Source organism: Rhinolophus sinicus, linkage group LG11, assembly GCF_036562045.2.
Source record: "Rhinolophus sinicus isolate RSC01 linkage group LG11, ASM3656204v1, whole genome shotgun sequence".
In the NCBI taxonomy this organism is placed as follows: domain Eukaryota; kingdom Metazoa; phylum Chordata; class Mammalia; order Chiroptera; family Rhinolophidae; genus Rhinolophus; species Rhinolophus sinicus.
In genome coordinates this window covers 6,260,312-6,275,046 of record NC_133760.1, presented here as the reverse complement: position 1 = coordinate 6,275,046, position 14,735 = coordinate 6,260,312, and the positions used below count along the sequence as shown (strand labels likewise).

Genomic DNA, 14,735 nt, shown 5'->3' with positions numbered 1-14,735 from the left:
CAGCCATCCTATTGGGATTTGGTGGATATATACACACATCTATATATTACATTATATATATTAGGTATATGTACATTTATATATTTCCATATCTTTTAGGTATATTGAAAACTATGAATTCACAATGATATATCCAAGTTAAGTCCAACACCTCTAGTTTGCTCCCTTTCCATATTTATACCTCCTTTCTCTGGCAGTGAAAAATCTGACTTCCATTTTCCTTAATTTACTTCTTTGATCAATTCCCTTGTGTGTTCCCCATCCCCCTCCACCGCTCCCACCCAAACCCTCCTCACCCAGCTTGGGTTTTCACTTCCCAAGCCAATGGCTCCCTCTCCCAGCAGGAAGGCCTTACATCTTCCATTTGGGGGTGGCCCACTGTGCTGAGCTGCTGTATGACTCGGTACCCTCCTCCCCACTAATGCCCTGACACCCCATTTTGGGCCACTGTCCCCATCCTCACCCCAAGCTGGCCTTGCCTGCTCCATCCGAGAGCCTCAGGAAGAAAAGGAAAGGGAACAGGAAAAGTGTCTGATCCTATTTCATGCATTTAAATATGTCAGTGTTTTCTTTCATGACTTCTGGATTCTGTGTTACAGTTCAAAGCTTTTTTCCATACCCAGGTTGCAAAGGAACTTGCCAGTGTTTACTTCTCATTCATTTATGGTTTCATATTTTACATTGATATCTTTGATCCATTTGGAGTTCATTCAGCATATTATATTTTCCATTCCTTCCTTCTATTGGGTTTTCTTTATTACCCTTTTTCATATTTATTTTGTATCAAAGTTATGTATGCACACAGTAAAGTCACAAAGTGCTATGTGTTCAGTTTAAACTTCCACATCCTGTCCCATTAACCATTGATTCCTGTTTTAGTTAAAGCACTGTTACCCACAGAAGCAGATAAACTTTGAAACATCAGTGGTTTAAACAACTGATTTTTATTTCTCCTTCTTATAAAGTTGCATCAGCAGAGAGGCAGAGGTTCAGAAATCCAGGCTGATGGCAGCTGTGTTGCCTTAACATGTGGCTCCCAAGATCCCCATGGGTGCTGTATCCAGGCTCCAAGATGAACCCCAATAATCCCCACCTCCTGATAGCCACGTGCTGTGTAGTCCTCTCTCACGGTGTACTAGGGTAGGTCTGTGTGACCAATAGCACATGGCAAAAGTGATGGGATATCACTTTTGAGATAGAGTTATAAAGACTGTGGTTGAGGGAGGATGCTTCTAGTTGCTAGATGGGATGCTGCTCAATTCGTGAATTGCTTAATAAAGCCAATGAGATCTCAAAAAAATAAATAAATAAAAGACTCTGGCTGTGTGTCTCCTCTCTCTCTCTCTCTGTCTCTCATCACATCACTTGCTCTGGGGGAGGCTAGCTGCTGTGCTAATGAGGATGACAATACAGCCTATGGAAAGGCCAACTGCCAGGAGGAACTAAGGCCTCCAACCAACAGCCATGGGAGGGAACTTTGGAATGAATCCTCCAGCCCCAGTTGAGCTTTCAGATGATCACAGTCCTGGTTAACAGCTTGACTGAAACCTCAAGAGAAAGCCTGTGGCAGAACCACCCAATTAAGCTACTCTGAATTCCAGACCCTCAGAAACCATGTGAGATAATAAATGTTTGTTAAGCTGTGAGGATTGGGGGTAATTTTTTGCACAGCAATAGATAACAAATACACTGGCATCCACGTGCAATCAGCAGGTGGAGAAGAGAGAGACGGACACAATGGGAAATTTTTATGGGATCAGACCTGGAAGTGGAGCAGAGCTCTCTTGCCTCCTATGCTCCATTAGCCAGGACCAGTCATATGAGTATGGCCTTCATGAATGGGAGGCTGGGAAATGTAGTTTCTCTATGGGCACTAGGGAAGGGGAACACAAATTTTTGGTGATCCACTGACCGCCCTCTGCCTGGGGAACTCCTCTCCATCATGACCCAGTTCCAATGTCACATCTTTAAGGAAAACTTTATCAACCCAATAACCCACTCCACCCCTCAGTGCCAACTCTCTCTCTACTAGTTTTTCACTGAAATGTGCAAAACTAGGGTTAGGGTTGCATTTGCTGCTATACAGGTCTCCTTCACCATCTACCTACATCCTCCCCAGAACCCTGCTTCCTGGGGGATTAAAAGTGTGTTTCAGTATTGTTTCTGGGATTTTCTTCCAAGCTACTGATCTCTGCTCAGCACGCTGCGAAGCTGGTACTTTTGAAGTCCACACACATGCAGGCAATGAAAACTTATAAGACCCCATAGATTAAAGGTGCATCTGACTTTAGAGATGTTAAATGAGTCCCTTTGATCAATGAAGCAGTGTATGTCTGATATTCTGCCTGTCTGATTCGTTTTGCCCTTTCACGCATAGCGGGTGGCTGCTTTAACTAGGCAAGACAGGGCTACAAATTAGAGCTGTATTATTTTGAAATAGCACGAAAAAGTTCACCTGGGTTTGAAATCCATTTCCCTGATCACAAGAATTTGGAACATTATTTTTGTCAATAAAAGAAAAGGTGTTAGATTAATTTTTAAACATTTTACTGAAATATATGAAATATAAACATGGCATACTTAAATAAATCGTAAATGTATGGTACATTAGTTTCCTATTTTGCCATACCAAATTACTCTTACACTGATGCCTTAAAATAACAAACATTTATTCACTCATAGTTCTGGAGACCTGAAGTCCAAAATCAGAATCACTAGGTCAAAATCAAGGTGTCGGCAGGGCCATGCTCCCTCCAGAAGCTTCCGGGGAGAACCTGTTCCTTATCTCCTCTAGCTTCTAGTGGCTACTGACATTCTGCAAAATAACCAATATTCTTCAAAACTGTCAAGGTTGTGAAAGATGAGGAAAGATTGAAAAACTCACAGATGGGGGGAAACTAAGGACACATGACAACTAACTGCAATGTGGCATCCTGGATGGATCTCAGAATGAAAAAGGACATTAGTGAAAAAAATTGATGGAAGTCAAATAAAGCCTGTAGTTTAGTTAATAGTATTGTACCGTTACTTTCTTTGTTTTGACAAACACACTATGGTTGTTAAAATGTTTACATTAGGGGAAGCTGGGTGAGGGATATAGGAACTCTCTGCACTATCTGCAATTTTTCTGTAAATCTAAAGTTATTCCAAATCTAAATATATATCGGGGGTGCCAAAAAATGTATACAAGTGGACACTTTGGTCAACGTTGCTCAAGCAGTAGTTTGCTGTAATCAGAAGTGTCTGGACACTGATGGTAACCACTTTGAGCACCTCTTGTAATTAAAGAAGTCAAACATGACTTGTATTCATCTTTTATTATCAGTATATATTAAGTATTACAATTTTAATAGTTTTTTCCTTTCTTAAAATGTGTATACTTTTTTGGCACCCCCTGTATTTTTAAAACATCAGCACCGCACCAGAATGGAAAAACAAAAATGAAAAACCAAACACACACATATAAAGCTAACTAAAAATAAAAACCAAACTGGAAACACCAAGGGTTGGCCAGCAACCAAAACTCTCATATACAGCTGGGGGTGTGAATTAATTAATACAACCACTGCAGAACTGCTGATCAATATACGCTAGAGCTGGGTGTATTGATAGCTTTGTTCATCAAAGCCCTCATTGGAACCGACCCTGTGATATTGTGATTTATAATAAGAAATATAATTGGTCTTCGTCCCTGTTTCTGGCACAGAGCTCCTAAAACCCTTGGAATTTCCTAAGTGGTAAGAGTGATTTAATTCCCTTTCTGGGGTCTGAAGTAGACCCAACGGTTCCTGGGGCAGGTAGTTGGCTCACCTGGGATGTGGTGCCCTAAAGGAAGGCTGGTTTCCTCTGCTCTGTGTGTGTCTCAGTCATCCTCCCGACCCCCCCCCCCCCGCACACACACACACTTTCAGTGCCTGGAGTTGTGCCACCTCCTCATGCTCCAGAGCCCCCAGGCCCTTCTCGGTCCCCGACAGTGAGCCAGGTACAACTGTCCCATTTAATCCTTCCAAGAAGCCTATGAATGGATATAGATATAGAATAGATATAGAAAATGAGGGTGGGGGTGTGGGGGTGGGGTCTGTCTGATGGTGGGGCAAAGGTGTAATGGCCAAAGAAAAGGTATCTTAAGACCGACCAATGAAACAGGCAAATCCATAGATTATAACAGAATTGATTACAGAGTAATTTACTTAGGGGAAGATTGGGTCAGAGCAGTACTAATGATTGACAAGACAAAGGGACAAAGAATGCAGTAGTACCAGGGCCATACCTCCTGGTGGTCTTGTGATAGATGATTGTTTATAATCGATACCATCACTAGTTTGATATTTATCTCAGTTGTCATGCCATTCCAGGTATTACTAATGAAAGTGTTTATGGCTATATTTTAAGGAACACAGAGAACCATCAACTAGAAAGCTTTGATACGTTTACTAAGGACAGTCAGGTTGGCTAACCACAGCATAAAACAAAAAATGAAATCTGGGACACAGAGATGGAGTCAGTTTTGTTCACATCTATGTCTATACAGTATCACTTTGCCCAAATTCAGTTAGACAATGGAGTGTGGTCCTTAGCAAATATGTGATTTGCAAATATTTTTCCCATTCTGTGGGTTGTCTTTCATTCTCTTGATAGTGTCACGGTGCACAAAAATTTTTTAAATTTTGAGTAAGTCCTATATATTTTTTTCTTCTATTGCTTGCACTTTTGGTGTCCTAAGAAACCATTACCAAATTAAAGGTCATGATGATTTATCCCTATGTTTTCTTCTAAGAGTTTTATAATTTTAGCTCTTACATTAGGTTTTGATCATTTGAGTTAAATTTTAGTGTGAGGTAGGGGTCCAACTTCATTTGAGTGTGGAAATCCAGTTGTCCCAGAACCTTTTGTTGAGGAAACCCTTCTTTTCCCATTGAATGGATCTAGCCTCCTTGTCAAAATCGATTGGCCATCGATGTATGGGTTTACTTCTGGACTTTCAATCTATTCCATTGGTTTATGTCAGTACCACTCTGTTTGGATTACTGTAGTTTTGTAGTAAGGTTTGAAATGGAAAAGTGTGAGTCCTCCAACTTTGTTCTTTTTTCCCAATATTTTTTTGGCATTTGGGGTCCTTGCAATTCCATATGATTTTTAGGATCATCTTTTCCATTTCTGCAAAAAAATAAGGAGTTTTTTATTGGTTTTTGTTTTTTGACACTTTGATAGAGATTGCATTCAATCTCTGGATTGCTTTGGAGAGTGTTGCCATCTTAATAATATTAAGTCTTCCAATCCATGAATACAGGATGTCTTTCCATTTATTTGTCATCTTTAATTTCTTTCAGCCACGTTTGGTAGGTTTCAGTCGACAAGTCTTTCCTCTCATTGGTCAAGTTCATTTCTAAGTATTTTATTATTTTTGATGCTATTGTAAAGGGAATTGTTTTCTAAGTTTTCTTTTCAGATTGTTCGTTGCTAATGTAAAGAAATACAACTGAGTTTTGTGTGTTGATCTTTTATCTTGCAACTTTGCTGATTTATTTGGTCTGATAGGATTTTTGTTGGGATTCTTTACCATTTTCTCTATATAAGATCATGTTATCTGCTAATATAGTTTTACTCCTGCCTTTATAACTTGGGTACCATTTATTTCTTTGGTAGCTAATTGCTCTGGATAGGACTTCCAGTATTCGCTGGAAGAGGCAAAGGCAGGCATGATTTCCCTGCTCCTGATCTGGGGGGAAAGCTTTCAGTCTTTCACCATTGAGTATGATGTTTGCAGAGGGTTTTTCAAGGGAGACTTCCCACATAGATGTCCCTGTAGATGTTTACAAATTTTTGTAGTGCCATAAGAATGTTTTTAATTAATCACAAGTTCAAATTGTGTTGGGTTGTTCCTATTATAAATCACCTCTTTCATTCTCTGCCTTTGAGACTTTATCCCAATACTGGCTGCCAGATGGCGCCACAGGCACCTCACAGCAGTGCCTGAAAGCCAGAACTCACTGTGGTTGAGTGATTTACCATCCCGTATTTTAAATGTTTTTTCCCTCTCAATTTAATCTTATTGTTCATTATTTTTTTGTATAACAGGAAGATATGTACATATATAAATATTTTTATTATCACCATTATTTCTATGTGATACTGGGTGTTCCTGCATAGAACATAATTAATTTTATTAATATTTTTGACTGGCTCATTAACTTAGAATTGGTATTTAGCATCACAGACTAAATTTGATTTTTTGAATTCATAAATTATTGTTTTTCAGAAACCAATAAAAATGTTCATATCCAAATGCATAATTGTAGAACATTAGTTCATTTACAGAGTCAGAGAGTCAAATTTGCAAAGTGGTTTTAGTATATGAATCCAAAGATATTTTTCTGAAATTTTCAGAATTCTGATTAATAAATTAAATGGAAATTCATATTTTGGTTCTTTCTACTTAGTGTATATATTCATTATTTTCAAATGAAGAATGTCGTTAAGCATAAAGAACAAAATATTTTGGAAAAAAAATTTCTGAAGTCATTAAGTCCCCTAATTATTGTATTATTAAACACATTCAACATTACAGATATTCATTTTTCTACAGAACTGGACTTTTTGAATAAAGCTAGAAAATCACAAGACAAATTCAGTTGTCAATTATAATAAGAGCAATTTTATAGCGCTTTCTACATGCCAGCCCGTTCTGAGCACTTTACATGTAACAGCTCATTTAATCCTCAGCATAGCCTTAATGGGTGGGTACTATTATCCTCATTTTAAAAATGAGAAAACTGAGGCTCAAAGAGGTGAACTCACTTCCCCAAGGTCATATAGCTATTAGCACTTAAAAAAAAAGTTGACTCTAATTAGTCAATGTAAGAAGGTTATCTAAAATGTGAATGTATGTACCCCAAAACTCTCTTCTTTACCCTAAGTGTGGCCTAGTGATTGCATGTACGGTCCCCAAGATGGGGAAGTAGGGCAGGTGCAGGTTAGTGGGGGAAGATACTAAGCTCAGTTTGTGATGAAATGGAAGAATCTTCCACGTCAGAGAAACCACCAGGACATTGGGGGCTCAGATTGCTGGGTCAGTGACAATGAAACAGGCTAAAGACCGGGACTCCTGGTTAAAATCCTAGAGTCCCTGAGTTGCATCATTGGCAATGACAACGAATGTCCTATTTGGCATTTTATTTCAAAATTACAGCGAGAAAAAAAAAATCGACAGCACTTGGGAGATCCGGCCTGAGAACGGAGAGGTGCAGAATCCGGGCCAAGGCATATCTTTGACCCCACAAGACAGAGCAGCGGGGAGTTCAAATCCCCCCAGGCCTGAGAGGCAGAGGGAGGGGCCACGACAGGCTGGGTCCGGCCCTTATGGCTTTGGGAGTGTAGCAACCACGTGGGGGCGCCAGAGACACAGGCGTCCGGACCCCGGCTTTTTATGTAATATTGCACTTCAGGTGAGTCACTGGTAGGGAAGGGAGGGTCCAGCGGGGACTAGATGCTACGGGTCGCTGGATCCGAGGGGTGGCCAGGTACAGCCCACAGCGTCACACCGGGAGCATCCACTCGTGGGCTCCTGTTCCGTACTGCGGAACAACAGAGGCAGAGCATGAGAGGGAAGCTATACTGCAACTCCCAGCAAGCCCTGGGGCATCCCACAATGAGTGCTTGCAGAGTTGCACCGCAGGCCCTCATAGGAAATGTTGTCTACTTCTCCGAAGGCTGCCAACAATCATGGGGAGGAGGAATGTTGCAAAGATGGCGCAGAGGCTTAAGGGAGATGCAGTTCTGCAAAGAGGAGTTCCTGTAAGGCCCTGAGGGCTCCTGGAAAAAGTTGCTTTCAGCTGAGAAAGCCCAGATAGTCCAGAGAAGTGTAGTTCTAGGTCCTGATGAACAGTTTACAGAAGCTCACAGGAAAGGTAGCTCTAGATGAGAGCCAGGGCTGGAGCGCAGAGGTTCTCAGGAAAGAGATCTCAACTCAGACCAATGGAAATACTTCCAGAGGCCTATGAGTGCAAAGTCTTGGGCCCCAAGGGGGCCCAATGTCCAGAGGCTTGTAGGAGAGAATTCTTGGGCCAAAAGGATAGCCTAGGGTTCCAGGGGAATCCATGGAGAGCACTCTTCTGTGGCCAGAAAGCTGGCTTACAGTCCTAGAGGCTCATGGGAAGGGGACTTCTCCCACTGGAAGGACACTCAAGGGGTACAGAGGTTCAGGGAAGGGGGTTTCTCAAGCCAGGACTTCAGAGGCTGGTGGGAAATGGTCAATGGGCCCCAAGAGGTGTTGTAGGCCACAGAGGAAAGCCAACTCAGACCCAGGACCCAGAGGTCAAAGGGAGGGGCCATTACCATGTCCTGGGACTACTGAAGAGGGGATCTGCTGTCAGTCCCAGGCTCATGGGACATGAACTTCTCTGGGGAACAAGCATCCAGCCCATCTCCCAGAGAGTGCAACTCACCTGAATTGCCTTTAGCTCCTTCTGGAAGCGGAGGATAAGCTCAGGCCCATTTTTCATGGTGGGAATGTGGAGATGCTGGGGAAGAAAGTGCCATGAAGACAGTGCCCTGGTCCCCTCATCTCTCCCATCCCCAGTGGCAGCCCCACCTCACCTTGCCTTGGTACAGGATTTGGTGCACAGGGCAGACCTGGCAAGCGGTGCCTGAGCCAAAGACTTCCCGAACCCGTCCCTCCTCCAGTGCTCGCACAACCTCCTTCATGGTGATCTTACGCTCTACTACCCGGAACTCACCCTGCAGGGCAAGAAACAGATATGAGCCCAGCGGGCCTCTCCCACCCTGAGGACCGTGAAAAGACAGCGACCCAAAGGGGGAGTCACACCTAGAGACAGGCCAGTGCGCCCCAGCCGCCGCCACATCCCCCTGCTGCACTGGCCCCCCCAACACAGCAGTACCCCATCACTCCCGCCACTGGAAGATCCCACACCCTCACCCAGGTCTGAGCCAAGTCCAGCAGACTCTGTCTGACTACTCCAGGCAGGATGACACCGTCCAGCGGTGGAGTCACCAGTTCCAGCACTGAGTCAGGTGTAAGGGATGGGGGTGTTACCTCATACCCTACCATCCTCTTAGGGGCCACCCCACCCCCATCCCTGAAACCTGCAATCTACTAGGAATTATGGCACCACCCACTTCCACCAGGGCTTGGGGTGGGTCATGGGTGGGCTCACCCCCATCCTCGTAGGTCCAGTAGATGAAGATGTTCATGGTGCCCACTTCGGTAAGCTGGTGGTCAGGCCCATACAGCCAGAGGACCTGTTCACAGCCCTTCTTTTTCGCCTCCTGCTGCACAAACACTGTAGGCCCATAATTCCTGGTAGAGAACAATACGGACAACCAGGGAAGTGAACCCCATCATTCTCCAACATAGCCCTACATGAATCTTTCCATACCAAGGCTGACCCCACTCCTCCCCAATTCACAGTCCTCCCATGGCTCCCCAGTGCCCCCAGGACAGAATCCCTGGCCAGTAGCTTGGGGTCAAGGACCTAAGTGGTCCGTCTTCCCTTGGCCCCGTCTTCCCACTCTCCAGATCACAAGTGTATCACTGTTTCCTTTGCTGGGATCACCTTCCTCATCCAATTCCCCAACTGTCTTTCAAAACCACCAGTGATGTTACCTACTCTTGGAGGCATTTCTGAACCTCCAGGCCTTCCCTGGGCTCGAATAAATTGGGCTACCTCGATGATTTCCCATGTCACCTTGTTATAATACTGTCTCTCACCCAAAGCTGACCTCTCCCCTCACCTGCTCACAAGCCTCCCATAGCTCCCCATCACCTCTGGGACAGGATCACGGCCCCTCAGACTGGTGTTCAGGGCCTGGCCTGCTCTGTACGAGACTTATTTTCCCTCCCTGACAACTTCTGTGCCTCTGCCCCTCCTCCCTGCCCCCACACATGTGGTCCCCAGGATTATTTACCATCTTTTGTACCTAGGAAACTGTCTCCTTCCTACCCATCAGACTCAGTTGATGTGTCACCACCTCTTTAGTGAAGACTTTGAAAATGCCCCAGTCACCTCCATGAGACCACATGCTGCCCTGGACATTGGGGCTCCCAAGCTGGTGGGAGCCCCTGGAAGGCATGGCCAGGGTCTGACTCATCTGTGTCCCCAGCTTCACTTACCACAGGGCCTAGCCCTCAGGAGAGCTCATGGGATGTCTCTGAAAGGACCTGAAAGAACTCCCAACCGCAACACTTGCTACCCCAATATGCCCTTACCCCCTCCCTGCCTTGATCGCCAACCAGGAGACCTTCCCTGCTGTCCTGAACCAAGGACCCTGGTGAGACAGACTTACACAGACAGTTCACACACACGGTGATGTGTGCTGGAGTCCCAAGGGACTATGTGGGAGCTAGGTGGGGAAGGAAGGGGCGGCGAGCCTGGGTGTTCAGAGGAGGCTATCTGGAGATGAGAGCAATGAACTAAGTATAAAATTAATTTCTAGGGGCTGGCCCAGTGGCTCAGGTGGTTGGAGTGCCGTGCTCCTAATGCCGAAGTGGCCGGTTCAATTCCCAAATGGGCCAGTGAGCTGTGCCCTCTACAGCTAAGATTGTGAACAACGGCTCTCCCTGGAGCTCGGCTGCCATGAGCAGCCAGAGGTTGGCGTAAGCTGCCGAAGGCTACTGTGGGCTGCGCAGGAGTGGCTAGTGATCAGTATGAGTGGCCAGCAGCCATTGTGAGTGGCCAGCAGCCAGCAAGAGCTGCCCTGAGCTGCTGTGAGCAGCTGACCCGCGACCAACTGCTTCAGCCGGGGGAGTGCAAGGCTCATAACACCAGCAGGGGCCAGGGAGCTGTGTCCTACACAACTAGACTGAGAAGCAACAGCTTGAATCGGAGTGGGGTGGGGAGGCAGAAGAAGGGGAAAAAACAAAAAAAATTAATTTCTAGAGGATTCCTGGGTACCAATCCCGGTTTCCCCACTGACATCCACCCAACACTTTCCTGTCTCTGAGCTGGTTTGTGCATAGTGCTTAGCGAGGCCTGCGCGCACACACCGTCCTGGGCCACCACAGTGCCAATTTGCAGGCAGAGTTGTCCCCAGCCATGTGAAACAGGATGGGGAGGATAATGGACATCCAAAGACATAGCCCAAAGCATGGGCACTGGCCCTGTGTCTCCAACATCCAGTGTACCAGACGTGCAGGGTGGAGGCAGGACTACTTACCCACCCAGCTTGCAGTCGCCGACCCCACCCACCCAGGCCCGGATGAATGTTGGGTCAGCCAGGAGGGAGACAGGGCTCATGGCATCTCCAGGGAAGTATGAGTCCACAGGGCAGAGAATGACGAACAGAAGGGCTTGTGTGGAACGGGCGACACCTAGCGAAGGCTGAGATGGGCAGGAGGGCATTTCAGGGACCCAGGAGTCCAGACCCCCAGCCCCTCCCCTGACCCAGGAGTCCGGGTCCCCAGCCCTTCCTTTTGGGACCCCCCCACCCCAGTCTGGTTTCCTAGCCCCGCCCCACCTCCAGCCCTGAGGATCGTGCCCACCTCATTCCCAAGGAACGCAGGCCGCACATAGAGGCTGGCACCGACGCTGTCAGGAACCCAGTCTTTGTCCACTTCCACCAGCCGGCGGATGCACTCGAGCAACTCGACCTTGTCGAAACTCTGCACAGGATACCGACAAGTCAGGGTTCCCTCATGGCCCTCCCCCTCGCTGCACCCCACGCCCTCCTCAGCCCAGACATCAAGGACCCCTCACCGGCAGGCAGAGGCGCAGGGCCGAGCGCAGCATCCGGTCCATGTTGAGCCAGGGTCGGAAGAGGCGCACCCTGTGGTCGCTGCCTTTGAACGCCTTCATACCCTCAAAGAGCTGCGGGTAACAGATGAGCGGGTGGCTCAGGGACCACCTCAGACAGTCAGGAAGAGACAGTGAGAGACACCAAGACAGACGGATACACAAGCATAGAGACGCAGAAAGAAGCAGAGACAGAGAGCTGGGCAGAGACGAACCCGCTGAGCACAGAGGAAGAGAAAGAGAGAAGAAAGAAACAGATACAGAGACCCAGAGAGACAAGGAGGGAGACACTTGAGAAAGCAAAGGACAGAGACCAGAGAAAAGAGAACAGAGAGACCCAGGGACAGAGGTGCAGAGAGAACGCAACGTTTAAGCCATGTTACTGGTACTATTTCTTGGGACTGGATGATGGCCTGGAAGTTACGTTTGTAGAGTCCGTGTATTTTTACAGAAACACTGAAATAGCTATGGATGAAATAATATATAACGTCCAGGATTTGCTTCAAAATCCTGCAGAAAGGGGGAAGTCCAGATGCAATGAGATGGTGACCAACCAAGTTAACTGGTGAAGCAAGGTGATGGGGGCAGGGGGCGCGGGCCCTAATCACTCTACTTTTAAGTTTGAAGTTTCCCCACAATAAAAACTTTTTTTTCAATACAAAAAAATTCTGATCCCCCGCAGGCTGATGTTCCTCCCACCTCCCCACTCCTACCCTCATCCCCGACCTTCCAGGTCCCACAAGATCTGTTTTCACCTCAACCTCCTGTACTCACACTGCCCACTGGGACCCCCTTGCTGCCACCACGGCCACCTCCTGCTCCCAGATTTTGTACTTGTTGGATCCTCTGCTAGGAAACTCTCCTCCTCATGTGTCTTTCAACTCACCTCTTAGGCCTCAGCTTAAATGTCACATCCTTCCTGGTGTAGCCTCATTCCCAGACAGGTCAGGACACCCTGATTCTTGCCCCATGGTTCCATGTTTGCTTCTTTAACATCTGCTTCCATACAAACTAAATGACATAGAGCAGGGAACCCCCCAGTCCTCTGTGCCCAGGACAGGGCTTAGCACATAGTAGGTTTTTGATGAATGAATAGATAACTAAATGCATGAATGAAGAATATATAACAAGCAAAAATAGCCAGGATATTTTGGGGAAAATAAGAGAATAGGAACAAGAAGTGGGAGTGGGAAGACTTACCAGATATTAAAACACATTATAAATCTACAATATTATAAAATGAGTGACATGGACATATGAGTAAACAGACTGAACAATGGAAGAAACTAAAAAGTGGATTATAAAGCAATGGGGGAAAAACACGGTTAATTCAATTAAATGGTGTTGAAACAATCAAATATTCACCTCGGAAAAAAATTAAACTGGATACCTATCTCACACCTCACACCAGGAAAAATTCCAGGTACATTAAAGATTGAAATGAAACAAATTAAACCATAAAATCTATAGGAGAAAACACAAGATAATCATTTTATGTCTTGAACTGGGGATGGTACTCTATTATGACAAATCTCAGACCAAATAAGAAAAAAAACTGATACATTTGACTGCATAAAAATAAAATGGTGAGAGTTTCAACTCATATCACAAATAATTTATCTAATATGCTAAATACTCCTACAAATAAATTTTTAAATTTATTTAAAACCCACTCCGATAGAAAAATCAGCCTAGAAAATAGCTCACAGACAGGAAATAATAATGGCTCTTATGCTTGTGAAAGTTGCTTGTAAAAATATGGCCAATTTCATAATTAGGGGGAATGTGCAAATTAAAATTACTTTGAGATAACTTCAAAACCACTTAGGAGACTAGAGATCTACGAGTATGACAAGGGTTGTCCAGGGTATGGGGGAAATGGATTCTGCTGGTGGGTATAGAAATTGATACAACGTCCACAGAGGTGGATGGGGCAATATTTATCACAATGACACATATCCTTTGACCCAACAGTTCTAGAAACTGGAGAGACACACTTGCACTTAAAGGAAGTGAGGTGAATTTACTAGATTGCTTATTGCAACACTGTTTACATAGCACAAGACTGAAAACAACCTAGGTGTCCAACAATAGGGGACTGCCTACATGAAACATTGGTAAGATGGATTACCATGCACACAGCAAAAAGCAAAAAGCTCCTCAGGGGCTGCTCAACCTCTAGCAAGCATCAAAAGAAGAAAGCAAGATGCCAGACAGTGAGTGTACAGTCTGCTACCTCTTGTGTGTAAAGAATGGGGTGAAACAGTTACACACATCAGTGTTGATATCCAAAAAGCAGAATTCTCTGGAAGGCGTGGGAACTGGTAATGGGGGCTGTCTCTGGGGGTGGGCAGCTAGGAGGCTGGGGAACTGGGGAGGTATATTCCCTTTCAGTTAGAATTTTGAACTGTGAATATATGACCTATTTTTATAAAAGGTGTTAATTTAAAAAACACCCCATTCTTTCGTCTCGGCTGTAGACATGCCATCCAGACTGAGGAAGACCCGGAAACTCAGGGGCCACGTGAGCCACGGCCACAGCTGCAACGGCAAACACCGGAAGCACACAGGAGGCCGCGGTAATGCTGGTGGCTTGCATCACCACAGGATCAACTTTGACAAATATCACCCAGGTTACTTTGGGAAAGTTAGTATGAGGCATTACCACTTAAAGAGGAACCAGAGCTTCTGCCCAACTGTCAACCTTGATCAATTGTGGACCTTGGTCAGTGAGCAGGTAAATGCCGCCAAAAACAAGACTGGAGCTGCTCCTATCATTGATGTGGTGCGATCGGACTACTACAAAATCTGGGGAAGGGAAAGCTCCCAAGCAGCCTGTCATCGTGAAGGCCAAGTTCTTCAGCAGAAGAGCTGACGAGAAGATTAAGGGTGTTGGCGGGGCCTGTGTCCTGGTAGCTTGAAGTCACACGGGAAGTTCATTAAAGCTGCAATGTTTTTCTTAAAAAAAAAAAAAAAAGAACACTCCAA

At 45.5% G+C, this 14,735-nt stretch overlaps 1 protein-coding gene and 1 pseudogene across 3 annotated transcripts in view; one reads left to right on the top strand and one right to left on the bottom strand.

Annotated features, from left to right (window-relative positions):
- Nucleotides 1-7,158: 7,158 nt before the first annotated feature.
- BCAT2 (branched chain amino acid transaminase 2) overlaps nt 7,159-14,735 on the bottom strand; it is a 13,789-nt gene continuing 6,212 nt past the window's right edge. The window contains exons 1-9 of one of the 3 annotated variants that reach the window (XM_074316138.1): nt 12,634-14,234; nt 11,712-11,822; nt 11,498-11,617; nt 11,173-11,336; nt 9,174-9,316; nt 8,936-9,021; nt 8,596-8,736; nt 8,445-8,519; nt 7,159-7,574 (exon numbers count right to left, since the gene is read on the bottom strand). In XM_074316138.1, the coding sequence (XP_074172239.1) occupies nt 7,536-7,574; nt 8,445-8,519; nt 8,596-8,736; nt 8,936-9,021; nt 9,174-9,316; nt 11,173-11,336; nt 11,498-11,617; nt 11,712-11,810 (867 nt within the window). In that variant the 5' untranslated portion in view covers nt 11,811-11,822; nt 12,634-14,234 and the 3' untranslated portion in view covers nt 7,159-7,535. Of the gene's footprint in view, nt 7,777-8,444; nt 8,520-8,595; nt 8,737-8,935; nt 9,022-9,173; nt 9,317-11,172; nt 11,337-11,497; nt 11,618-11,711; nt 11,823-12,633; nt 14,235-14,735 lie in introns of those variants that run through there. The other 2 variants (XM_074316136.1, XM_074316137.1) reach the window with 2 other exon arrangements.
- LOC109452586 (large ribosomal subunit protein uL15) lies at nt 14,230-14,727 on the top strand (annotated as a pseudogene).